At 66.7% G+C, this 22153-nt stretch overlaps 11 protein-coding genes across 11 annotated transcripts in view; 7 read left to right on the top strand and 4 right to left on the bottom strand.

The window, feature by feature from the left end:
• MICPUCDRAFT_46980 (uncharacterized protein) overlaps positions 1-4087 on the bottom strand; it is a gene marked incomplete at both ends in the record, with an annotated part of 5062 nt that extends 975 nt beyond the window's left edge. The window contains one exon of the mRNA XM_003057629.1: positions 597-4087. Within this exon, the coding sequence (XP_003057675.1) occupies positions 597-4087 (3491 nt within the window). The remainder of the gene's footprint in view (positions 1-596) is intronic.
• MICPUCDRAFT_57109 (uncharacterized protein) lies at positions 119-511 on the top strand (the record flags this gene model as incomplete). Its single annotated transcript, XM_003057995.1, has 1 exon — positions 119-511. One exon carries the CDS (start codon positions 119-121, stop codon positions 509-511), a length of 393 nt encoding a protein of 130 aa, XP_003058041.1.
• A 715-nt stretch (positions 4088-4802) lies between the features above and the next one.
• Positions 4803-6899, top strand: MICPUCDRAFT_57107 (uncharacterized protein; the record flags this gene model as incomplete). Its single annotated transcript, XM_003057994.1, has 1 exon — positions 4803-6899. One exon carries the CDS (start codon positions 4803-4805, stop codon positions 6897-6899), a length of 2097 nt encoding a protein of 698 aa, XP_003058040.1.
• Positions 6900-7124: 225 nt separating this feature from the next.
• MICPUCDRAFT_57106 (uncharacterized protein) lies at positions 7125-8627 on the top strand (the record flags this gene model as incomplete). The annotated part of the gene is made up of 1 exon (XM_003057993.1): positions 7125-8627. One exon carries the CDS (start codon positions 7125-7127, stop codon positions 8511-8513), a length of 1389 nt encoding a protein of 462 aa, XP_003058039.1. The 3' UTR covers positions 8514-8627.
• A 759-nt stretch (positions 8628-9386) lies between these two features.
• Positions 9387-10766, bottom strand: MICPUCDRAFT_2004 (uncharacterized protein; the record flags this gene model as incomplete). Its single annotated transcript, XM_003057628.1, has 2 exons — positions 9387-9603; positions 9694-10766. Coding segments are annotated over 2 exons (1290 nt in total), but the record flags the coding sequence as incomplete, so codon positions are not given.
• Positions 10767-11223: 457 nt separating this feature from the next.
• On the top strand, positions 11224-12437 carry MICPUCDRAFT_57104 (uncharacterized protein). The gene is made up of 3 exons (XM_003057992.1): positions 11224-11301; positions 11487-11571; positions 11717-12437. Exons 1-3 carry the CDS (start codon positions 11293-11295, stop codon positions 12328-12330), a joined length of 708 nt encoding a protein of 235 aa, XP_003058038.1. The 5' UTR covers positions 11224-11292; the 3' UTR covers positions 12331-12437.
• A 31-nt stretch (positions 12438-12468) lies between these two features.
• On the bottom strand, positions 12469-13281 carry MICPUCDRAFT_16230 (uncharacterized protein; the record flags this gene model as incomplete). Its single annotated transcript, XM_003057627.1, has 1 exon — positions 12469-13281. The coding sequence occupies one exon, from the start codon at positions 13279-13281 to the stop codon at positions 12469-12471; it is 813 nt and encodes a 270-aa protein (XP_003057673.1).
• A 503-nt stretch (positions 13282-13784) lies between these two features.
• MICPUCDRAFT_57102 (uncharacterized protein) lies at positions 13785-14718 on the top strand. The gene is made up of 2 exons (XM_003057991.1): positions 13785-14052; positions 14288-14718. The coding sequence occupies exons 1-2, from the start codon at positions 13962-13964 to the stop codon at positions 14545-14547; spliced, it is 351 nt and encodes a 116-aa protein (XP_003058037.1). The 5' UTR covers positions 13785-13961; the 3' UTR covers positions 14548-14718.
• Positions 14719-14763: 45 nt separating this feature from the next.
• On the bottom strand, positions 14764-15549 carry MICPUCDRAFT_39224 (uncharacterized protein; the record flags this gene model as incomplete). Its single annotated transcript, XM_003057626.1, has 1 exon — positions 14764-15549. The coding sequence occupies one exon, from the start codon at positions 15547-15549 to the stop codon at positions 14764-14766; it is 786 nt and encodes a 261-aa protein (XP_003057672.1).
• Positions 15550-20180: 4631 nt separating this feature from the next.
• Positions 20181-20633, top strand: MICPUCDRAFT_16454 (uncharacterized protein; the record flags this gene model as incomplete). The annotated part of the gene is made up of 1 exon (XM_003057990.1): positions 20181-20633. One exon carries the CDS (start codon positions 20181-20183, stop codon positions 20631-20633), a length of 453 nt encoding a protein of 150 aa, XP_003058036.1.
• Positions 20634-20794: 161 nt separating this feature from the next.
• Positions 20795-22084, top strand: MICPUCDRAFT_57099 (uncharacterized protein; the record flags this gene model as incomplete). Its single annotated transcript, XM_003057989.1, has 1 exon — positions 20795-22084. The coding sequence occupies one exon, from the start codon at positions 20795-20797 to the stop codon at positions 22082-22084; it is 1290 nt and encodes a 429-aa protein (XP_003058035.1).
• Positions 22085-22153: the final 69 nt, after the last annotated feature.

Below are 22153 nucleotides of genomic sequence, written 5' to 3'. Positions count from 1 at the left end.
CGAAAACGACGAGACGGAAATCGCCCCCTTTTCCGACGCGAACGCTGAGATACAGACGCGACGCGACGCCCCCGACGACGCAGACGACGCGTACGCGACGCCAGGGCTTGGGGGAGGGATGGACGCCGCCGGTGCCGGTGACGACGCGGGAGTTGAACCGACTGAAGAAGAACCGAAAAAGGCGCTCACGAACCGCGGCCTTCGCCGAGCGGCGGAACACGCCGAACGCGAAAAGAGAATTCTCGAGAGAGAGCGTCGCAAGCGCGGGCTCCCGGTGGACGCGAAACCCGGCGGGAAACACGTCGTCGCCGCCGGGCATCAGTTTGGCGCGTTCGAGAAGCACACGTCCGGGTTTGGGTCGAAGATGCTACGCGCGATGGGGTACCAAGGCGAAGGCACCGGCGTCGGGCCGGGGGGCACGGGCATCGCGGAGCCGATCGCCGCGGAGATGCGGAAAAAACGCGTGGGCCTCGGCGCGGAGAACACGAAGAAGAGTCGTACACGTAGTTGATGGTGTCTCAATAGTCTAGTCGTCGTCGGCCACGGTGAACTTCACGGATTTCGTGCTGAGCGACCGCGAGCTCGGGGTTCTTAACTCTCGTTGGCTGGGGGACGCGAGCCCCTGACTGAGCATCCGCGTCGCCTTCCTCCGCGCATTCGTTTCCCTCCATCGTTTCACGATGACGGACGCCGCGGAACTCTCCGCCATGAGCGGCCACATGTTAATCGGGAGGTAGTCTCTCCAGATTCCCTTGCGGATGAGCTTCATCACCTTCTCTTTCGCGACGAGCCGGGACTCATCGAGCAACTTCACATGTTTTCGGGTATACGATTTGGACTTGCTTATGTTGTTCAAATCGTTCTGAGTACGAAAATTCAAATCGTTCAGGTTGCCGTCGGAAGGACGCCGACTGGATCCCGGCGTGCTCTTGCCGCTTTTCCTCGGAGAGAACGTCTTATGGAACACCAAGGCGACGTTTCCGATGATGTTGCTCACGACGCCTTGCTCGTCGATCTCCTCTTGCTCATCGTCCGAGAACTTGTCCGAGTCCGAGTCGTCGTCGGGGACACTTTTTTTACCAGAGCGCGTCACCGGGACCTTTCTCGACGCGCGCATGATGACCTTCGTCCGTCGGTGATACGCCCAGGTTACGACGGGAAGCGGGAGGAGCAGATACCGCAATCTCTCGCCCCAGTCCCCGTCGTCTATCAACGTCGAGATGCCGATGGCGATGATGATTTGCGCCAACATCAGCGAGTTGAACGTGTACTGCACGAGCCACGGCCACGTGGTCTGTCCAAAGTTGTACGATTGCATGTAGTGATACCGCAGGTTGTGCTTGAAGAACAGGTAGAATAAGGAGAAGAACACCGCGCACACCGGGATCACGAGTGGCTGCACCATGCAGTACATCGTCCCGAGGAAAAAGACAAACATTGTCTGGGCCGGGACGCGGTGCATCGGCGTGTTCTCTGGCTGCGTCCACGTCTGAATCATCTTCAGCGCGGGGCGCGACTGCGATCGCACCTTGAATAGGAAGCTCTTCACGATGAAACCGAGGTGAAATGGCGGGTGAAGGAGCTCGAGCGGGCACGACTGCGCGATGCGAAGCATGCAAAACAGCAAAAAGAACGTCTGCTGGCTGACAATTTGCACCATTAATGCGTTCACCATCGTCGCCGGTCGGTTCAACCACACCCGCAGGTCTTCGTACAGCACGCTGCTCCCGCTGACGTTCGTGAGGAATAAGTTACAGAACAAGAGCCAGAAGTAGATGTCCGCGCCTCGGGAGTCCATCTTTGCTTTGCTCGTGTACCCGTACTGTTTAGACAAGACGAGGGACACAATATGCCCGACGACGAGAAAAATCGTGAGCACGAGCGCGATGAGGATGGAGTGCCCGGAGGTGCCGATGGCGGCGACGATGTCGTCGTATCCTAGACTGATGAGGTACGTGATGTAGTTTATAGGGATCATGAAGAACAGGATGACCACGGCCGCGATGGCGTGCGCGCGCATGTTTTTCCAAAAGCGCTGCTTCGAAGTGAGCGAGACATTGTGCCAGACGAGGTCGTTCGGGCCGGGCGCCGCGGACGTCTTCCATCGCCCGTACCAGTCGTCCAAGGCCATAGAGGACGCGATGACGGAGTCCATCTGGCGCGAGAAGACGACGATCGCGGACGGGGACGGGGACTCGTCGTTGAGGTAGTCTTGACGTCCCTGGTCGAAGGCGAGGAACTTGTCGCGGAGCTTGTTGCGAGTCTTCTCGCGTTGCACGTCGGACTTTTCGATTTTGATGACCAGATCGTTATGCGCTTTCTGTGTGCGCGCCAGCTCCTCCGCGCTCATCGTTTCAGACTCTTTCATCAGCTTTTGATCTAACTCGGATAAGTGCAGTTTCAAGTTGTTTTCCAACACCAGCTGCTGAAAGTGACGGATGTTCAGGTTGTTGTACGCCTCGGCGGCTTTGTCAAGTTTCCGCGTGTCTCGCGCAATCGTGATCGAAACGACCGCGTCCTCGCCTAAGATGAGCTCGAGCTTCTTCTTCACCGCCGTCGCAATCTCCTTTCGCGTGCACGCGCGCAGGGTGCTGTAGTCGTCCAAACCTTGGCGTGCTACGAACTCCTTGAGTTCGCTTTTGTGTCTCCTCATGAATTTTTTCGCCTCCTCAGCTTCGACTTCGTCCTTCGTCAGCCCCTTCCCCGCGCGCGGAGAACTCGGAGGCGATTGACTGTATCCATCATCGAGCATGCTACTCGCATGGTTGCGCGACGGTTCCGTGCGGATAGATGACCCTTCCGCGCGTAAGGACGCGCGCGGAAGCATTTTCGGAGTCGCTTCCGCGTCCTCGCCAGCTTCTTCGACTCGCTTCTTCGCTGTCGCCGCGCGGACGACTTGACCGAGCGGCGAGTCCACAACGTCCATGTCTTGGATGCTTTTCTCTCGTTTTACTACTTCCTTAGAGTCCGATAACTCGTCCTGAAGCGCTTTGTTTATCGCCATCATGAGACCGTTTCCTCCAGTGCCGCCCGGCGCGTCGTCTTCGTACGGATCCGTCGTGAGAACCGGGATGTCGGACACGAGCACCGCGTGCGCTTTAATCCCGGTCGTCTTCGGCGACGACTTCCATACCAACCGCGCGTACGCGCGAGTTTCTTTACCGAGCAAGTACACGAGCCACAACGACGCGAGCCATATCTCGACGACGACTATCAACAGTATGTTCCCGCGGTACGCCATCGTCAACGACAAACGCTTGATCCCGAGTTCGTGTAAACCCGCACCAGGGATGTTATCCTTCTCGACCTGGTAATCGCCCTCGAACTTGTACGCTATCATCAACGGCCACATCGCGAACAGAACGAGACCCCAGAACCAGGTGTACGCGAGCCGGAACCACCGCAGGAGCATGAGCTCGTCGGTGGTTATAAAATTGTACAGCTCCGTGTCCTTCACCCACCACGCTCTTCTCAGCCACCCGAACGTCCCTTTCAAGTGAAAGTCTGGGCGAGCATACGGCGGGTAATGCGGGTTGTTCTTCTCCATGTACAGGCACGGGTCGAACGAGAACCGAAGGTACCTTATCTTCCTCAGCGCGTTGAACAGCGCGAAGAGGACGACGAACAGGATGATGAGGTACATCGTGAGCCATCCCAACTCTTTAAACGACAGCCCCGCGTCCGTCAGTAAACGGCCGCTGATGCCGAGACAAAACAACCCGGTGCCGTCGAGCTCGAGGCCGTCGGACGTCCGCGAGAAGGACCCGGCGAGGTACGACAGGTGCTCGTACGAGTCGTTATCGCACGACAGACACACGAGCTCGGCGCTCGACGGGCACCCCGTGAGCGTGGTCGATCCGTCCGTCATGTACGACGACGCGCCGTTGATGTACACCTTGGGCGAGAAGTAATTCGACGAGTCGAAGTCGCCGATGAGGTCTGTCTGCGCGTTCTTCGTCCCTAACTTCGTGTCGTGCGTCGAGAACGTCTTCGCGGAGCGGTACGTGCACGCGCCGCACCCGCTCGGGCAGCTGCATTTCGTCCCCGCGCTATCGTACAGCGCGGCGGTGGAGTAGACTTCCGACATGTCCCCCCCGTCGTCGCGACGCCGACGCCGGGCGGGTCAACCTCGGGGTACGCGGCGCGGCGCGTCTGGCTAGGCGCGAAGCGTCGGGCGAGGCGCGAATCGTTCGCGTCGACGACGAGCGCGATAGAAAGATCGAACCGCGATCGAGCGCGAGCCCGCTTCCGATGCCTTCTTCCGATATTTTCGGAGCGCGGCGCGGCGCGGCGCGCGGGACACCGTCGAGCGACGCGCGCGGGCGAACGCGTGGGTTCGCCGAGCGCGCGCGAGATGTCCTGATGCGATGGCCGCGACGCGCGCTCGAGCTCGCGCGCGTCCCGCCGCCGGTGCTGCGGTTCCGCGCGCGAGGGGAATGACAGGTGATAAGTACAAGTGACCCGCACGCGCTCTACGTCACTTCCGCAGCCGCCCGTTGGTGATAGGATACCTGTAAGTTGTTACAGTAGCCCGATCTCGATCGCGCTCGAAGCGGCGGCGTAACGAATTCGACCCAGGCCGAGGTTTCAACGCGAACGCGCGCTGGTTTCATTTGACGCGATCAAACGCGTCGTCGATCGGCGCCGCCAACCGACTGATGAAAAGTCGGCGCGAAAAAATTATTCCTGAATTATTCGGGTCTTCGCGGGTGAATTCAATACTACTCTCGCCCGCGCGAGATCCGACGATCCGCCGCGGAGCGACGACGCGACCGATCCACGGCGCCTCGCTCGCTTCCGCCATGGCGCTCAACAAGCTCGCGCACTTGAGCTTAGTGAACAAGGTCACGACCGAGCTCGAGAACCACATCGGGATCGCGGACAAGACGCTGTCGGAGTTCGTGATCGACCTCGCGTCGAAGCACGCGGACGACGCGCGCGGGTTCCAAGCCGCGCTCGAGGACGTCGGCGCGGAGCTGAGCTTCGATCTCGTGACGAACTTGCTGAACATCATCCAGAGGATGAAAGGCGGCGGGGCGAAGAAGCCCGCCGTCGCGGACGGCGGCGGCGGAAGCGGCGGCCACGCGCGACCGCTGCGACCGACGAAGGAGAATCCCCTCCCCGGGCTCAGCGTCTTGGACGACGAAGAGCGCGCGAAGGCGCTCACGAGAGAGATCTACGGCGACAACCCGATCACGGCGAACATGGCGGACGACCCGCGGTTCTTGTCGCGCGCGCGGGAAGACGACCGGGACCGAGGAAGGGACCGAGGACGCGGCGGCGGGCGAGACGACGACGACGACCGCGGGGGAGGGCGTCGACGCGATCGCTCCCGCGACGGCGGCGGCGGACCTTCCTCCGCGGCGGCGCTGAAGCAAGGCGAGCCCGAGGTCGGGGCGATATACCGCGGCAGGGTCACGAACGTCATGGACTTTGGGTGCTTCGTCGAGCTCACGGAGTTCGAACGAAGGTTCGAAGGGTTAGTGCACGTCTCGTTGATGTCGTCCCTGAAGCAAATCAACGCGCGCGAGCAGGTGAGCAAAGACCAGAGAGTGTGGGTCAAAGTCACGACGCGGTCGTCCACGCGCATGGCGCTGTCCATGCGCGACGTGAACCAGGACACCGGCGACGACCTCATGGGCGTCCACGGGGACGCGTACGCGGTGAATCCGAGCGCGTCGAACCGACCGCCGCCGGCGCCCGGCGCGAGCTTACGCGGCCTCTCTGGGATCAACCTGACCGACGAGGATCGACTCGCGGACACGCGGCGACGACCGGTGAAGCGCTTATCCTCCCCGGAGCGGTGGGAAGCGAAGCAGCTGATCGCGTCCGGGGTCCTCCCCGTGGAGGAGTACCCGACGTACGACGCGGAGAACGATGGGCTGCTCGCGTACGAGGAGGAGGCGGAGCAGGAGGTGGAGATCGAGATCAACGAGGAGGAGGCGCCGTTCCTCGCGGGTCAGACCGCCGCGGAGGGGGACGTCAGCCCGATTAAGATCGTGAAGAACCCGGACGGGAGCTTACAGCGCGCGGCGATGACGCAGAGCGCGCTCGCGAAGGAACGCAGAGAGCTCAAGGAGCAGCAGCAGCGGACGATGCTGGATTCCGTCCCGAAAGATTTGAACCGGCCGTGGGAGGATCCGATGCCGGAGGCGGGAGAGAGGCACCTCGCGCAGGAGCTTCGCGGCGTCGGGCTCGCGGGGTATGAGATGCCGGAGTGGAAAGTCGAAGCGTTCGGGAAGGCGCCGACGTTTGGGCAGAAATCCGCGCTCCCGATGCAAGCGCAACGCGAGTCGCTTCCGATTTTTAAGCTCCGCGACGAGCTCATCCAGGCGGTGAACGATAACCAAGTCTTAGTCGTCATCGGCGAGACCGGGTCTGGTAAAACGACGCAGATGACGCAGTACCTCGCGGAGAGCGGGTACACCTCGAGAGGGAGGATCGGGTGCACGCAGCCGCGGCGAGTAGCGGCGATGTCTGTCGCGAAACGCGTCGCGGAAGAGTTTGGCTGCCGCCTCGGCGAGGAGGTCGGATACGCGATTCGATTCGAGGATTGCACGTCACCGGAGACGGTGATCAAGTACATGACTGACGGTATGCTTCTGAGAGAGACGCTCCTGGACGACATGCTCTCGCAGTACTGCCTCATCATGCTCGACGAAGCGCACGAGCGGACGATTCACACGGACGTTTTGTTTGGGCTGTTGAAGAAGTGCTGCGCGAAACGGAAAGACCTGAAGATCATCGTCACGTCCGCGACGCTCGACGCGGAGAAGTTCTCGTCGTACTTCTTCAACTGCCCCATCTTCACGATCCCCGGGCGGACGTTCCCGGTCGAGGTCCTGTACACGAAAGCGCCGGAGTCGGTACGTGTGGTTTCCCCCCTCGTCGTGACCTGACTTGACCGTCTTCCTTCGCGGCGTTTTGTTTTTTTCGCGGATGGCGATGAGGAAAAAAACTCTGCAAACTTCCCAAGGCTCTTCGGAGCCGTTGTGGACTCACAAGTTCATTAAAGTCTCCGATGCTGTCCACCCTGAACCCGAGATCAATCACTCTTCGTGCAATCTCCCGACGTGTACCTAACCGACGCCCGCCATCCCTCTCGACTCCCTCGCCAGGATTACATGGACGCCGCGCTCATCACCGTGATGCAGATACACCTCACGGAGCCGGAAGGGGACGTCCTTTTGTTCCTGACCGGCCAAGAAGAGATCGACACGTCGTGCCAGGTCCTGTTCGAGCGCATGAAAGGCCTCGGTCCGTCCGTCCCGGACCTGCACATCCTCCCCGTGTACTCGTCGCTGCCGTCCGAGATGCAGACGCGCATTTTCGACCCGGCGCCCCCCGGAAGCAGAAAAGTCATCGTCGCGACGAACATCGCGGAGGCGTCGCTGACGATCGACGGCATCTACTACGTCGTCGACCCGGGGTTCGCGAAGCAGAAGGTGTTCAACCCTAAGATTGGCATGGACTCTCTAGTCGTCGCGCCCATCTCGCAAGCGAGCGCGAGGCAGCGCGCCGGCCGCGCGGGAAGGACAGGACCTGGGAAGTGCTTCCGACTGTACACCGAGTCTGCGTACAAAAACGAGATGCTCGGAACGTCCGTGCCGGAAATCCAGCGCTCGAACCTCGGGACGACGACGCTGACGATGAAAGCGATGGGGATCAACGACCTCCTGAACTTTGATTTCATGGACCCGCCGCCGCCGCAGACGCTCGTGAGCGCGCTCGAACAGCTGTACAACCTCGGCGCGTTGGACGAGGAAGGGCTCCTCACGCGGCTCGGTCGGAAGATGGCGGAGTTCCCGCTGGAGCCGCCGATGAGCAAGATGCTCATCGCCGCGGTGGATTTAGGGTGCTCCGATGAGATCCTCACGATCGTCGCGATGCTGTCCGCGCAGAACATCTTCTACCGCCCGCGCGAGAAGCAGGCGGCGGCGGATCAGAAAAAGGCGAAATTTTTCCAACCCGAGGGCGACCACCTCTCGCTTCTCACCGTGTACGAGTCGTGGAAAGCGCAAAAGTTTTCCTCGCCGTGGTGCTTCGAGAATTTCCTCCAGGCGCGGTCGTTGCGACGCGGCCAGGACGTCCGGAAGCAGCTCTTGACGATCATGGATCGGTACAAGCTCGACGTCGTGTCCGCGGGGAGAAACTTCAACAAAATTCGCCGCGCGATTTGCAGCGGGTTTTTCTTCCACAGCGCGAAGAAGGACCCGCAGGAGGGGTACAAAACCGTGGTCGAGAACACGCCGACGTACATCCACCCCGCGTCGAGTCTGTTCCAACGGCAGCCGGACTGGATCGTGTACCACGAGCTCGTGTTGACGAGCAAAGAATACATGCGCGAGTGCTGCGTCATCGAGCCGCGGTGGCTCGCCGAGCTCGCGCCGCGTTTCTTCTCCCTGTGCGACCCGCGGAAAATCTCAAAGCGGAAACGCATGGAGCGTCTCGAGCCGCTGTACGATCGCTTCAACGACCCGCAGGCGTGGCGGTTATCGAAGCGTCGTGGATAAGAAGAGGCGTGATTGTTTTTAGGTGTGTGAAACCGCCTCCGGGCTGGTGTCAATAAAACTGTCTAGCTAGAAATCGATGAGATTCGGCGTGGTCGAAGGCGCGTACGAACCGCCACTCACAGGGCTCCCGCCGCCGCCGCCGCCGAACGTCCCTATCCCCCCCCCAACAGCGACCGGCGACCCGCTGTTGCTCCCGAGGATGTACTTCCCCGCCACGGACAGGAAGAAATCGCGCCCGCCTTCGATGTGCAAGATCAAAATCGCGTCGAGCGCCTCGCTCGGCTGATCCGGGAGCTCGAACATCGCGGCGAGCGGGTCCGCGGGCGCGGCGACGACCGGCGGCGGCGCGGACGGACACGGCGCGCCAAACTTCACGCCGCCGCCCGCGGTCGGCGTCGCGAGACCAGCGCCGACCGCGCGCGCGGCGGCGATGCGCGCAGCCTCCGCGATCGACCCCGCCCGCGCCGGGGACTTTTCCCCCGGTTTCGATTTCATCCCCGGCCCGCCGCCGCCGCCGCCGCCTCCTCCCCCGTCGCCGCGTCCCCTCGCCATCGCGTCGGCAGCGCCGCCCCCGCTCGCCCCCGGCGGCGACGACGCGGACGCGCGCAGCGTGTCGTTCGTGACGCACGCGCTCGCGCGAATCTCCACCTCTTCTCCCGGAAGGAGCTGCCCGTCCGTCGGCGCGAGGGCGAGCCACGGCGGCGCCACCGCGCGCGCGGCGGCGCCGCGCGCGCCCCCGGGGACGAAGCCCCACCGCGCGGGGACGTCCCCGCTGTTCACGAGCCGGAACGAGATCGCCTTGGTCTCGCCGTGTTTCAAATCCCCAAAGTCCGCCTGCGGGTTCTCGAGCGTGCACCGCGGCTGCGACGCCGCTTCCTCCGCGTCGAGTCTGCGGCGGAGCGAATCCAACGTCTCTTGCAGACGTTCCGGCTGCAGCTCGCGCGCGACGATCGTAAACTCCGCGAGCACGGGCTTGTGATCGCTCTGCGTGAGCTCCGCGCGCGCGTAGCTGTTCTGTCGTATATCCCTCCCGCGCCACAGGATGCGGTCGCACCACGCGGGCGTTCGCTTCTTCTTCTCCTCCTTCGCGCTGACTTTCACGCGGGCACCGCCGGCGTCGCCGTTTTCCCCGCCGCCGCCGTTTTCATCCTCCGCGCCCGCGTCCCCCGCGCCGCTGTACGTATTCGTCCCGGGCCTGTACTTGTACGTCGGCGGGAACGTCACAGGCGCCTCGATCCACCCCACGAACGCCTTCCCCGCGGCCCGCTCGAGCAACAGCTGATCGCTCCCGAGGAGCGACGCGCAGTTCCCGGACGCGATGGCGGCGCGCACGCGGTCGTCCGGAAGGTTGAGCCGGTAGTTTAAATCGCCGAGCCACACCGCGGCGTGCGCGTCGGCGACGCCGGCGGGTTTCTCCGCGACGCCGTCGCTGCTCGCGCTCGGCGGCGCGGGGAACGACAGCTTCGTGACGATCTCGCCAAAGTCAGCGCTGCGTTTCTCCGCGTCGCCTTCCTTCGACCCCGCGCTGAGGTGCGAGCATATGAAGACGATGGGCGTGGAGTAGACGCGCATCCACACCGCCGCGCCGCCTTTGTTCCCGAGCGTGATGTCCGGGGTTTTAAACCCGCCGAGGTTTAGACCGATGTTAAACCCGGTCGATACCGTGTGAACGCGGACGTCGCGCGTGTGCTCCGCGGTCGACGCGTTCACGTACACGGTGATGTACACTCCCACGAGCTGTTTGCTCGCGAGGCGGATGTACCGGTCTCTCCCCGCCGCCGCCGCCGCCGCGCCGGGAAAAGCCGGGGCGTCGAACGAGGTCCACCCGCCGCCGCCGCCGCTCACGCCGGGTGAATCGAAAGATGTCCACCCCGCGGCGCTCTGCGGCGTCTGCGTTCGGGGGGGCTGACCCGCGCGCTGCCACGACGTGTCGCTCGCGAACGCAGCGGCGTTTTTCGGCGCCGCCGCCGCCGCCGCCGTCGTCGTCGCCGTCGTCGCGGCGTCGTTCAGCGCGCGTTCGATGATCGCCTCCCACTCCCTCGTCGCCTTGTCGTCCTCCACGGCGAGGACCTTGCCCGCGGTCAACGGCACGATCTCCTGGAACCCGACGACGACGACGTCCGGGCGCGAGCTCGCGTCGAGCCAGCGCGAGACGTCGAGGTCCGCCGGCGGGGATTTCCCGTTCGTGTTCCACGTCCCGCAGAGCACCTTCAGGTCGCGCGCGCTCGTGTATCCCGCGATCGGCTCGTCCATGAACGCCGCGCGGACCTTCGCGTTCTTTATCCGCCCCGCCCACGCCTTCGTCAGCGGGTGTGGACCTTCCGCGTCCTCTATCGAGCTCGCGCGCGCGCCCGCGCCCATCGCCATCGCGTCGTGCCTCCGACCGCCTCCCCCTCCGCCTCCGCCTCCGGGCGCGATCGGCGCGGTGTTCGTGAACGCGCTGAAGTCCTCCCACGCCGCGGGCTCGTTGCCCTTGCCGGAGCCACCGCCGCCGCCTCCGCCTTTCCCGAGCATCTTCTTGACGCTCTTCATCGCTCTCGCTCGCGTGCCCCGCGAAGGGGCCAATGGCGCGGAGACCGCAATCGCGACGCGTCCGACGCCTCGGACCTCGCGAGTCGCGAGATCAGACGGAAGAATGACTGGATCAGAGGCGTGTGCCCGACGACAGGCACGAGTCAACAAAAACGCGACGCGTGGCGGCACTTCGCCGCACGCACGCGCGCACGCCGCGACTCGGGGATCGCACCGCGCGAAGCGCCGCTCGTCCGCACTCGCCGTCATGAGTCACGTGCGTGCGCGCTCTCGCTCGCCGTCGTCGTCGCTCGCTCGCGCCGCGCGCGTCCTCCCCAAGAGATTTACGCCCGACGCCCGACGCCCGACGCCCGACGCCCGTCGCGTCGAGACTTCCTTCCCTCCGCGGTTCGTCCCCCGACTCACCCGCCGCGCCTCCCCCCACGCTCCCTCCTCGAACAGATATTCGACGGCTACGAGAGAGAGTTCCTGGAGTACACCGCGTCCATCAACCGCGCGACCGCGTCGCTGCCGTCCTTGGACGGAGGTCCGCGCCCCGCCCGCGTCCGCGTCGCGCGTCCTAGTCGTTGAAACTCGCGAGATCCCCCTTTCCCTCCCGCGCTCTCGAAGTCGGCGCCCGCGCGTCCACCCACCCGCTGACCTCCCCTCTCCCTCTCTCGCTCTCATCGCAGCCGCGAAGAGCCAGAAGATCGCGGAAGTCGACGCGGAAGTCGCGGAGGCGGAGGCGCTCGTCCGTCGCATGGACCTCGAGGCGCGGTCGCTGCGAGACCCGACGGTGAAGACGCCCATGCTCGCGAAGCTGAGGGACTACAAGTCCGAGCTCCAGCGGCTGAAACGCGAGAGCCAGGTGGCGGCGCGCGCGATCAGTTCATCGAACGCGCGGTCGCAGCTGCTCGCGGGCGCGGAGCTGGACGACATGGGCGCGCCGACGTCGTCGTCGCAACGCGAACGCATGCTGCAGTCGACGGCGCGGCTGGACAGCACGGGGGATCGCATACGGGAAGGGAAGAAGTCGCTGCTCGAGACGGAGGAGCTCGGGGTGAGCATCCTGCAGGATCTGCATCGGCAGCGGGAGACGATCAGCAGCGCGAGGGAGAACGTGCACGGGGCGGATGATAACATCGCGAGGAGTAGGAAGATTCTCGCGGCGATGGGACGACGCGCGGCGGCGAACAAGTTGCTCCTGTACGGCATCATCGCGATGCTGTTCTTCGCGATTTGTTTCGTCGCGTACTTCAAGCTCATCAAGTCAGACAACGACGGCGGTGACGGGGGCGGGGAGTGATCGAAGGACGCGTCGCCGTCGCCGTTGCCGTTGCCGCGCGCGACCTAGGTAGCTCGAAACTTCCGCGAGGGTGAGAACTCTGACGAGAAACGAAAAATAAATTCGCGAACCATCCGTCGACTGTCCGTCGCCCTACGCCTACAACCCCCCACTCTCCTCCTTCGCTCTCGCCTTCGCCGGCGGCCACCGCGGCGCCGCCCCCCCGTCGTAGTAATCGTCCGTCCTGGACACTAAGTATATCCGCCCGCTCGCCACCTTACCGTACGGCGCGTCCTTCGAACTCTGGACGTCCGCGGCGAACGTGAGACCTCTCCCGCACACGTGACAGTCGCTCTTGAGCTTCACCGTCTTTGCGGCCGAGTTCGCGGGTAAGAACGCGTACACGCGCTCCGCGCAGTTTGGGCAGTCGCCCGACATCGCGATCGTGTTCCCATCGCGCAGGGACGCGAGTTTCCCGCACCCGGTCTGCGCGAGAAACCCGCCGAGGGCGGCGAGAATCGGCGCCCGCGCCGCCGGCCGCGTCGTCCCGGCCGTCTCCGCCAGTCCCAGTCCCGGTCCATCCCCGCCGCCGCCGCCGAAGCCGAAGACGCCCTCTAACGCGCCCGCGTCGACCGCGCTCTTCACGTCCAACCCCATCAGCGCTATCCCTAAGAACACGAACCCGGCCCACGTCGCCGCGAGCGCGCCCATCTGCTCGTAATCCGCCTCAGCGTCGCCGAACACCGTCATGTCGCGCCGCGAGCATCGCGGGTACTTCCTCGCGACGTCGCTGCCGAGGTGCTTCAGACGCGTCTCGATCGCGTCGAAGAAGGCGTCATCCACGATCGGCTGCCCGCTGAAGTACGTGTTCTTCGCCTGGAGGTACACCTCCTCGAGCTCCGCGCGCGTCGACAGATGGAGCGGCGGGAGACGGAGGCACGACGGCCCGTCGATGGAGGCGTCGTCCCACATGCCGAGCGACGTCATGTCGTACTTGGTTCCGTCCCACGTCTGCTCGTATCTCGTGCGCGCGTCGCCGGACCTGGACTTGGACGCGCGGCCGCTCGCGCGCGCGTTCGCGTTCTGCTCCGGCGTCGCCGACGCGCGGGGAGGGGAACGGATCCACGGGCGATGCGGAGACGCGCGATGAAGGCGACGACATCGACGACGATCTCCGCGGCGGTCGCGTTCGCCGCGCGCGTGGGGGGTCGTCGTCCCCGCGCCGAGCGCCGCGCGCGCGACCGTGGAACACATCGCCTTCCTCCCCGGACGCGCGGAGGCGAGTTCCCGGCCCGCTCGCGCGCGGAGGCACTGACGCGGGACCGCGACGCGCGCGATGGAACACGTCACTCGCGGACAGGACATTCTGTCGCGCGGCAGCGGCGCGGCGCCCACTGCCACTTTCCGTTTCAAGTCGCGAGCGCGAAGGCGCATTTTAAGCCGCGACCCCCTCTCCGCGGTTCGCCACTCCCGCACGCGCATCGTCGCACGCGCACGCTTCAGTGCCGCGACAAACGAACGTTCACACCGTTCGTCGCGCGAAGCAGATCGCACCGCGGGTCGACTAGCGTCGCGCGGGTGGATCGCGCGGGGAGACCGGGGACGCGCTCGATCGCGGGAAGCGCTGAGGGAGAGGAAAAACACCGGAGACCATGAAGCTCGTGCGGTTCCTCCAGAAGCTCTCACACGAGACGTGCACCATCGAGCTGAAGAACGGGACGGTCGTGCACGGGACGATCATGGGTGCGTCGTCGCTCAAACCCGGGGCGTTTCGTCGATCGGAGCGCCGCGCGCGACGTGTTCACGGCGCGCGCGTCTCGCGCGTTTTTCTGAAATCAACCCTAAGTTCGAGGACGGGGCGCTCGCGCCGCGCGCGATCGATCGCTCGCCCCTCCCGCTCTCTTCTCCGCGCGACCCATCACGCCGCCCATCACGCTGACCCCCACCCTCCCCCATGGGTCTTTCGTCTTCATCGCAGGCGTCGACATCAGCATGAACACGCACCTTAAGAACGTGAAGATGACGCTGAAGGGAAAGAACCCGGTGTCGATGGATCACCTCAGCGTGCGAGGGAACAACATTCGGTATTACATCCTCCCGGACTCGCTCAACTTGGACACGCTGCTCGTGGACGACACGCCGAAGATCAAGTCGAAGCCCGGGGCGAAGCCCGGCGCGGGGGCGGGGGCGAGGGGACGCGGGCGCGGACGGGGGAGGGGGCGGGGGCGGGCGCGTTGATGCGTTGATGCGGACGCGTCGACGAAAGAACGGAACGAAACGGCGGCCGAGAGAGAGACTTCGCGACGGCGTCGACGCGACTCGCTGGGAACTTAGCTGTTACTACTCACTCACCCTCGTTACAAAATGGACGAGGCACACTACTACTGTATACGACGTGCTCATTGCTCGCGCGCGCGACGCGCCGCGTCGTCCTTCGCGGTCCTTCGCCGTTCGTCACCGCGGCGCGCTCGGGAGCGCGTCGGCTTTCAATTTCTCCCCGTCGTCGCCCCCTGGTGCGCCCCCGCCCATCAACTCCGTCGCCTTCGTCAACCCCGTCGCCGCGCCCCTTCCGACTTTCCCGGTGATGTCGTGCTTCTCGTTGATCTCCTTCGCCTTCGCCGCGCCCGTCTTCGCGGCGCTGAATAACCTCCCGGTGATGCCGTACTTTTGGTTCGCCTCCTTCAGCTTCGCCGCCGCCGTCTTCCCGCACTCGTACAGCTTGCCCGTGACGTCGTGCTCGTCGTTGAACGCCTTCGCCGCGCTCGCCGCGGACGCGGTGTACTTCCCCGTCGTCCGCGCGATGTCCCCTATGTTGTCTTTGCGCGTCGTGGCGTACACCGCGGCCGTGCCCGCGGCGACGGCGGTGATCGGGCCCACGACGGCGAGCCCGGCGACGGCGGCGACGGCGCCCGCGCCCGCCATCGTGGAGTACCCGCCCGCGGTGCTCACGCCCTTCTGCGCTTGAGACGCGACCGTCGCGCCCTGCTGCAGCGCCGCGGCGCCGGACGCCATCGCGGCCATCTTCTCCGCCTGGAGCTTCGGCTGGAGCTTCGCGACCCTGGCGCGGTACTCGGTCGCTTTCGCGCGCATGGACGCGGCCTCGTCCGCGGGCGCGGCGTTCGCCGCGTCGTCGAGCGCCGCGGCTGCCTTGTCGTAGAGCTCGATCGCGCGAGCGATGTCGCCGTCGTTGTCCGCCTCCACCGCCTTGGACGCGAAGTCGATCGCGGCCTGGCACGGCATCGCGGCGTCTAGCTAGGAACTCCCTGTGCCTCCCGGACGTGTGCGGCGGCGGCGCTGGCGTGCGGACGCGCGCGCGGATCTGGCGAGACGGAATCTCGCGCCAACAACGATGACTCACGCAACGAGAAGAGACAAACTGTCGCTTAACTTCCTTCTGTTCTCGGAGCGCACGACGACGGCGCGCGGGGCGAGGCGCGGTCAGTACTCGTCGCGCGGCGGTGCGCTTGACGGAGACGTCGTCGTAGTAGTACGCGAACCGCGTCCGCGCGCCACCGCGCCGCGAGATCATCACGACAGCGCGCGCTGGTGAGGGGCGGAGGGTGCCGAGAAGCCCGAGCGACGATCGGGCGCGAAAACGTCGCCGATGCCTCCTCCGCCGCGCGGACGACGCGCGCCCGCGATGCGGACGCGCGCGGACTCCGACAGCGACCCTGATTTCGACCCGCGCGCTCCGGACGGGACTCACGAGGAGGACGACATCCCGCTGAACCAGCGGCGGCGAGGACGCGCGGCGGCGGCGAGCGCGTCGTCGTCGTCCGACGACGACGACGACGCGTCCGAGGCGTCGTCCGACGAGGCGAGCGATCGCCGCGGACGCCGCGGCGCCGGCGCGGGGCCGTCGTCGGGGAAGCGCGCGGCGGTCGTCGCGGGGAAGTCCCTGCGCGACGGCGGTCGCGGCGGCGGCGGCGGCGGCGAGAAGTCCTCGAGCGCGAAGAAGAAGCGAGGGAAGGTGGTGCTCGAGTCGTCATCGGACGACGACGACGGCGACGGCGACGGCGGCGCCCGCGGCGCGAGCGGCGCAGGCGGGCCGTCGTCCGCGCGTCGCCCTCGACGCGCGTCCGCGGCGGCGGCGTTGGCCTCGCGCGTGACCCCCCCGAAGCTGAACCTGAAGCGAGGGATTCGATCGCCGTCTCCCGGCGCGGACTCGGACTCGGACTCGGACTCGGACTCGGACTCGGACGCGCGCGCGGGCAGTCGCGGAAATCTCCGGGCGCTCGCGCCGCCGCGGTCGAACACCCGCAGCGGCGGCGGCGGCGGCGGCGGCGGAAGCGGCGACCTCCGGCGCGCGACGCGTTCCCGCCGCCGATCATCCCCGCAGTACGTCCCGGAGTACAACCCCGGGGCCGTCGATCGGAGGTTTTACGAGTACCGCTCGAAAGTGCGCGTCGCCGGCGTCAACGCCGAGCGCGTCTCGAGCGAGGAAGATCTGTCCTCGGACATGGACGACTTCATCCGACCGGACGGCGAGGAGACCGACGAGGAGGAGGACGGCGAGGGAGGGAATGGGAGCGACGGGGAGAGATCCAGATCGGGAGAGAGCCAGCCGGCGCGCGGGGAGGCTGAGGAAGGAGACGAGGCCGCCGCCGACCGCCCGCGCGACCCGGCGGCGGCGCCGCCGACTTCGAGCGACGACGACGATTTGCCTCCGCCGCCGCCGCGAGTTGCCCCCGCGGACGACGCGTCGCCGTCGGGGGCCTCGCCTCGCGGCGGAGGCTCTGGCGGTGGTAGGATGAAGCGCAAGGCGGCGATCGTCGTGTCGAGCGACGACGACGACGACGACGACGACGACGAGACCGCCGCCGTCGCCCCCCGCCGACGCGGCGTCGCCCGGCGCTCGACGCTCCTTCGCGACGACGACGACGACGGCGGCGGCGACGACGACGACGACGACGACGGCGGCGCGGCCGCCGCGGCGGCCACCGCGGCGGCGGCGATCACCGCGAAGACGCGCGTCTCCGCGAAACGTCAACGTAAGGACGAGGTGTGGAGACGTCACATCGATCAGCTGTCGAAGAAACCGATGCAACGCGTGGACGACGACGTCGAGAAGGCGCAGGAGCTCGAAGACGCCGCCGGCGCGGACAGCGAAGACGGCGACGATTGGCTCGTCATGGACGAGTTCATCGGGTACGAGAACGAAGAGGACGATCGCGAGTACGTGACGCGCTTAGACGATAGGATCCGTCCCGCGGCGCCGCCCGGGGTGGTGCCTCCGGACAGCCGCGCGTTCGACGGTGGTGGCGGCGGCGGCGACGACGAAATCGACGACGCGATCGACGTCGTCGACGCCAAAACCGGAAAGCGACGCAAGGTCCCGTCCGAGCACGCGGGGTTCAACCGCCAGCTCGCGGACGCCCTCCGCGCGGACGACACGACGGCGATCAAGTCGCTCCTCCAGCGCCACCCGGTGCCGCCGAGCCGCGAGGCAATGCTCCGCCGAGCCGGCGTCGCGGGCGCCGCCGCCGTCGCCCGCATGTTAATGACGATGAAGCACAAAGGAAACGAAGCGTCCAGGCCCGAGGTCGCGGGATTGCTCCACGCCGCGTTCGCGGGCGGGCACGTGAACGTGGTCGAGGCCGTGCGAGACGTCTTGGGGCACCGGTTCGCGTGCCGGACCCCGGGGGGCTGGCCGAGAGCCCCCGGCGGCGCGACGTTCGTGCACGCCGCGGCGGACAACAAAGCCGCGGACGCTCGCCTCGTGTGGCTCGCGCTCGAGGCCGAGGGCGAGCCCCCCGACGCGGAGGACGAGCTCGCGGCGTTCACGTCCGCGGCGACCGCGATCGCGGCGACGGCCGCCGCGCGATTGCTGCCGCCGCCGCCGCCGCCACCGTCGACGACGCCGCGCCGCCGCCGCCGCCGCCCGCCGGAAAAGCCGCCGCCGCCGCCGCCGTCGGAGTCGGACCGCGTTTTTCAACGGACCCGCGCGGAGACCCTCGCGACGTTCAAACCCTCCTCCGCGACGACGCGGCCTTTGACCGGGGGGCCGACGCTCGCCATCGCGCGTCTCCCGAACGCGCGCGCCGCGTGCGGGGTCCAGGACGAGAAGCAGGTCACGCCGCTGATGCGCGCGGCGGACGCGGGACCGGGCTGGGAGGCGTGCGTCTCGGCGTTGCTTCGGTCCGCCGCGGGGCGCGCGCGGCTCGGCGAGGTCGACTGCGCGGCCGCGATCGTGCAGGTGCACGACGAGGACGACGAGCAGACCGCGGCGCACTACGCCGCGAACGCGAACGCGGTGTCGACGCTCAGGCTGCTTCACAAGACGCTTCCGAGCTGCGCGCGGGCGATGGACGTCGCCGGCGCGAGTCCGCTGCATCACGCCGCCGCGGCGGGGCACACGGAGGTGCGTTCTATATACTGGTCCCCATACGACCCCGTTCGCGTGGTGAACGCCGATCCTTAAGGACTTTTGCCGTCGTGCATCTCCGCCCACCACTCGCTTTCAACGCCCGCCCTCGGCGCCTTTCAACTCCAGCTGACGCCTTTGAACTCCACCCCGATATCGCTTTGTATGGAACGACACGGAGGTCGTGAAGCTGTTGTTGAACGAGATGAACGTCGATCGGACGATCGCGGACAGCAAGGGGTGGATCCCGCTGATGTACGCGGACTTCGCGGGGAACCGAGACATGGTGTTGGCGCTCCTGCGCGTCCATCTCGGGGCGCAATTGGAAGCGATGCACGTGGTGATGAACGATCACGGGTCGCGGCCGAAAGTCATCGGCGTTTTGAAAACGCTCGCGACCGTGCCGCCGTTCTACGACGCGCTGAACGCGTACATCGCGAATCACTTGACGCTCCTCGACGGCGCGCTCGCGTTCCTGATGCGACGCACGACGATCGTGAACTTCGCGAACCGACGCGATTGGCTGCGGCTGAAGCTCGACGAGATCACGCGCGGCATCGACCGGAACCAATTTTTCGGTCACGCGCGAAGTGGCGTCATCCGCGGCTTCACGGCGAAGCACTCGGACCCGTGGAATTCGTTCACGCGCTGGGTGTGGCGCTACGGCGTGGAAGCCGTGAAGCGCTCGCCGCTGTGCTACCACCTGCGGTTCGTCGGGCAGCCCGCGGGGGGGCCGGGCGTCGAGCGCGAACTCATGGACGTCCTCGCGAGCGCGGTGACGGGCGCGAGAACGGAGTCGAACCTCGCGGGGTGGGAGCCCGAGTCCGACGACGGCGACGTGGACGAGGACGGATTCGAGCGTCTCGAGCGCGACGAGGACGACGACGACGACGCGCGAAGCGCCGGCGGCGGGTCGACCGACCTCGGGATCGCGTTGCTCCGGCCGACGTCTGACGGGCTCGCGATCTATCATCCGCCGCCGTTGCCGTCGCCGCTGCCGCGTCGTTTAGAGGACGAATACACCGCGTTAGGGTGGCTCCTCGGGTACGCGATCCTCCACGAATCGCCGCTGCCCGTCGCGTTCTCGTCCGCGTTCCTGAAAGCGCTCGCGGGGAGGGCGGACGCCGCGGGATGGGAGGACGTGGAGGAGATGGCGCCGCAAACCGCGCGAGGGTACGAAAACGTGCGCGCGATGACCGACGGCGTCGACGCGCTCGCGCTCACGTTCAGCGTCGAAGAGGAAGAAATCACCGTCCCGGAGCCGGAGCCGGGAGGCGTTTTCGGCGGCGCGGCCGGGACGAGGATGATCGAGACCGAGCTCGTGCCCGGGGGAAAGATGAAGCCGGTGACGGACGCCAACGTCGAAGAGTACCTGCGACTTCGCGTCGCGCACGACGTTCGACGGGTCACGCGGTCGGCCGCCGTGAAGTGCGTCCGCGCGGCGATGAACGACGTCGTCCCCGCGGAGTACGTCCGGATGTTCACCGCGCCCGAGCTCGCGTGTCTCATGGGCGGCACCGCGAAGATCGACGTGGACGAATGGCGCGCGAACACGATTTACGAGGGCGGCTACGACGCGGATTCGCCGCAAGTTCGCTGGCTCTGGCGGCTCGTCGGTAAGTTCACCCCGGAGGAGCGGACGCTGTTGCTAAAGTTCGTCACCGGGTCGTCGAGGATGCCCGCGGGCGGGTTCGCGCAGCTGCAAGGGATGAACGGCGTGCGTCTGTTCGAGGTCATGCGCGTGGCCGCGGGGTGGACCGAGGGCGGCGGCGGCGGCGGCGGCGGCGGCGGCGGCGGCGGCGGCGGCGGCGGCGGCGGCGGCGGCGGGTCGTACGCGTTGCCGACGGCGTCCACGTGTTTTAACACGCTGCGATTGCCCGCGTACCCGAGCTACGACGTGCTCGAGCAGCAGGTCACGACCGCGCTGCGGCACGGCGTCGAGGGGTTCGCGTTCGATTGACGCGAGAGAGGGGGAATATGTAGAGTAGCTCTCAGATGAAGAAGAATGCGACGCGTACACGTGTAGCCTCGAGGTCGTATAGTTTCTTTTTTAACAACGAACGCAGCGCGGCATTCTTTGGAACCCTCGTCACACCCCGCGCGCACGAACCGCCGCGCGCGATGTCGTGGTCGTCCACGACCGAGGCGCTCTTCGCGTCGTCGTCCCCCGCCGCGGCGGCAGAAGACGACGTCGACGCGTGGAACGACGACGCGCTCATGGACGCGTACAAGACCGCGGTGGAGTCGTACAAGCGATCGCACGGGCTCTCGTCCTCGGCGACCGCGTCGCGTCTCTCCCCGAGCGTCGCCGGCGGGCGCTCCTCGGGGAGCGGGAAATCCAAGGGCGGCGGCGCGGCGGCGACGCCGACGCGCTCGCCGCGCGCGGCGTCGCACGTCGCGGGATCGACCCCGGGCGGCGGCGCGGACGCGTCGCCGCGATCGAACGCCCCGCGCGTGACGCCTCTGCACGCGATCCCTAAGCGCGCGCAGGCGTCGCGTCCGTCGTCCGAGATCGCGCCCGCGGACGACGAGCCGCCGCCCGCGGTGGGGACGCCGGTCGCGAACGTCGTCCTCGGCGTCCCCGTCGCGCGCGCGGGCGATGTCGGGAGCGGGGACGGAGGATTTGGAGGAGGAGGAGGAGGACGAGGAGGAGGAGGAGGAGGAGGAGGAGGACGATTCGGAACCGACGTTACCGGCGGCGGCGGCGGCGGGGAGAGCGAGCGCGAAGCCGCGTGGCGCGAGTGGGAGGCGTGGGAGGCACACTACGCGTCGCAGGCGCAGGCGCAGGCGCCGCAGGAAGACCAGCGAGGGGTCGGCGTCACGCACGACGCGTACGCGTACGCGGGAGAAGAGCGCGGCGCGCGCGACGACGGCAGCCGGCGCGGACGCGGGTACGGATACGGAGACGGACACGGGTACCCGCCCGAGGGGGCAGCGCATCAACCGCCGCCGCGTCACCACCACCACCTCCACCACCCGCCGCGTCACCACCACCACGAGCACGACGTCGTCTACCACGGGCGGCATCTTCATCGTCATCATCACCCGGGGGGACCGCCGGGACCGCCGCGGACGCCGCCGCCGCCGGGGACGACGCCGCCGCCGCGCGCGCCGCCGCCGCCGTACGATCCGTACCGCGGCTACTACGCCGCGGACACGTCGTACGATACATCGTACGACGCGTACTATGGAGCACCGCAGCGCGCGGCTCCGCCGCCGCCGCCGCCGCCGCCCGGCGCGGACGTCGGCGCGTCCGCGCGCGCGACCGCGGCGGCGACCGTTCCAAGCGGGACGGAGGACGACGTCGACGAGCTCGCCAACTTGCTCATGTCGTGGTACTACGCGGGGTACTACACCGGGTCGTACAGCCGACCCCCGGGGACGACGACGACGCGGCGGCGGTATCCGTAGGTATACAGTAGTAGTCGGTCGAGAGAGACGTCGGCCGGCGCGGGTCGCGGTTGGCGTGGTGATGTGAAC

Source organism: Micromonas pusilla (genome assembly GCF_000151265.4).
Source record: "Micromonas pusilla CCMP1545 genomic scaffold MICPUCscaffold_4, whole genome shotgun sequence".
NCBI classification, from domain to species: Eukaryota; Viridiplantae; Chlorophyta; class Mamiellophyceae; order Mamiellales; family Mamiellaceae; genus Micromonas; species Micromonas pusilla.
Note: the sequence above shows the minus strand (reverse complement) of the source record. Positions and strands in the feature narration are given on the sequence as shown.

Bases quoted from the DNA above. Each gene is read 5' to 3' on its own strand.
- MICPUCDRAFT_57104 (XM_003057992.1), top strand. The intron at 11,572-11,716 runs GTCCGCGCCCCG...CTCTCATCGCAG, and splicing joins GCTGCCGTCCTTGGACGGAG to CCGCGAAGAGCCAGAAGATC.
- MICPUCDRAFT_57102 (XM_003057991.1), top strand. From the start codon at position 13,962: ATGAAGCTCGTGCGGTTCCTCCAGAAGCTCTCACACGAGACGTGCACC. The intron at 14,053-14,287 runs GTGCGTCGTCGC...TCTTCATCGCAG, and splicing joins CGTGCACGGGACGATCATGG to GCGTCGACATCAGCATGAAC.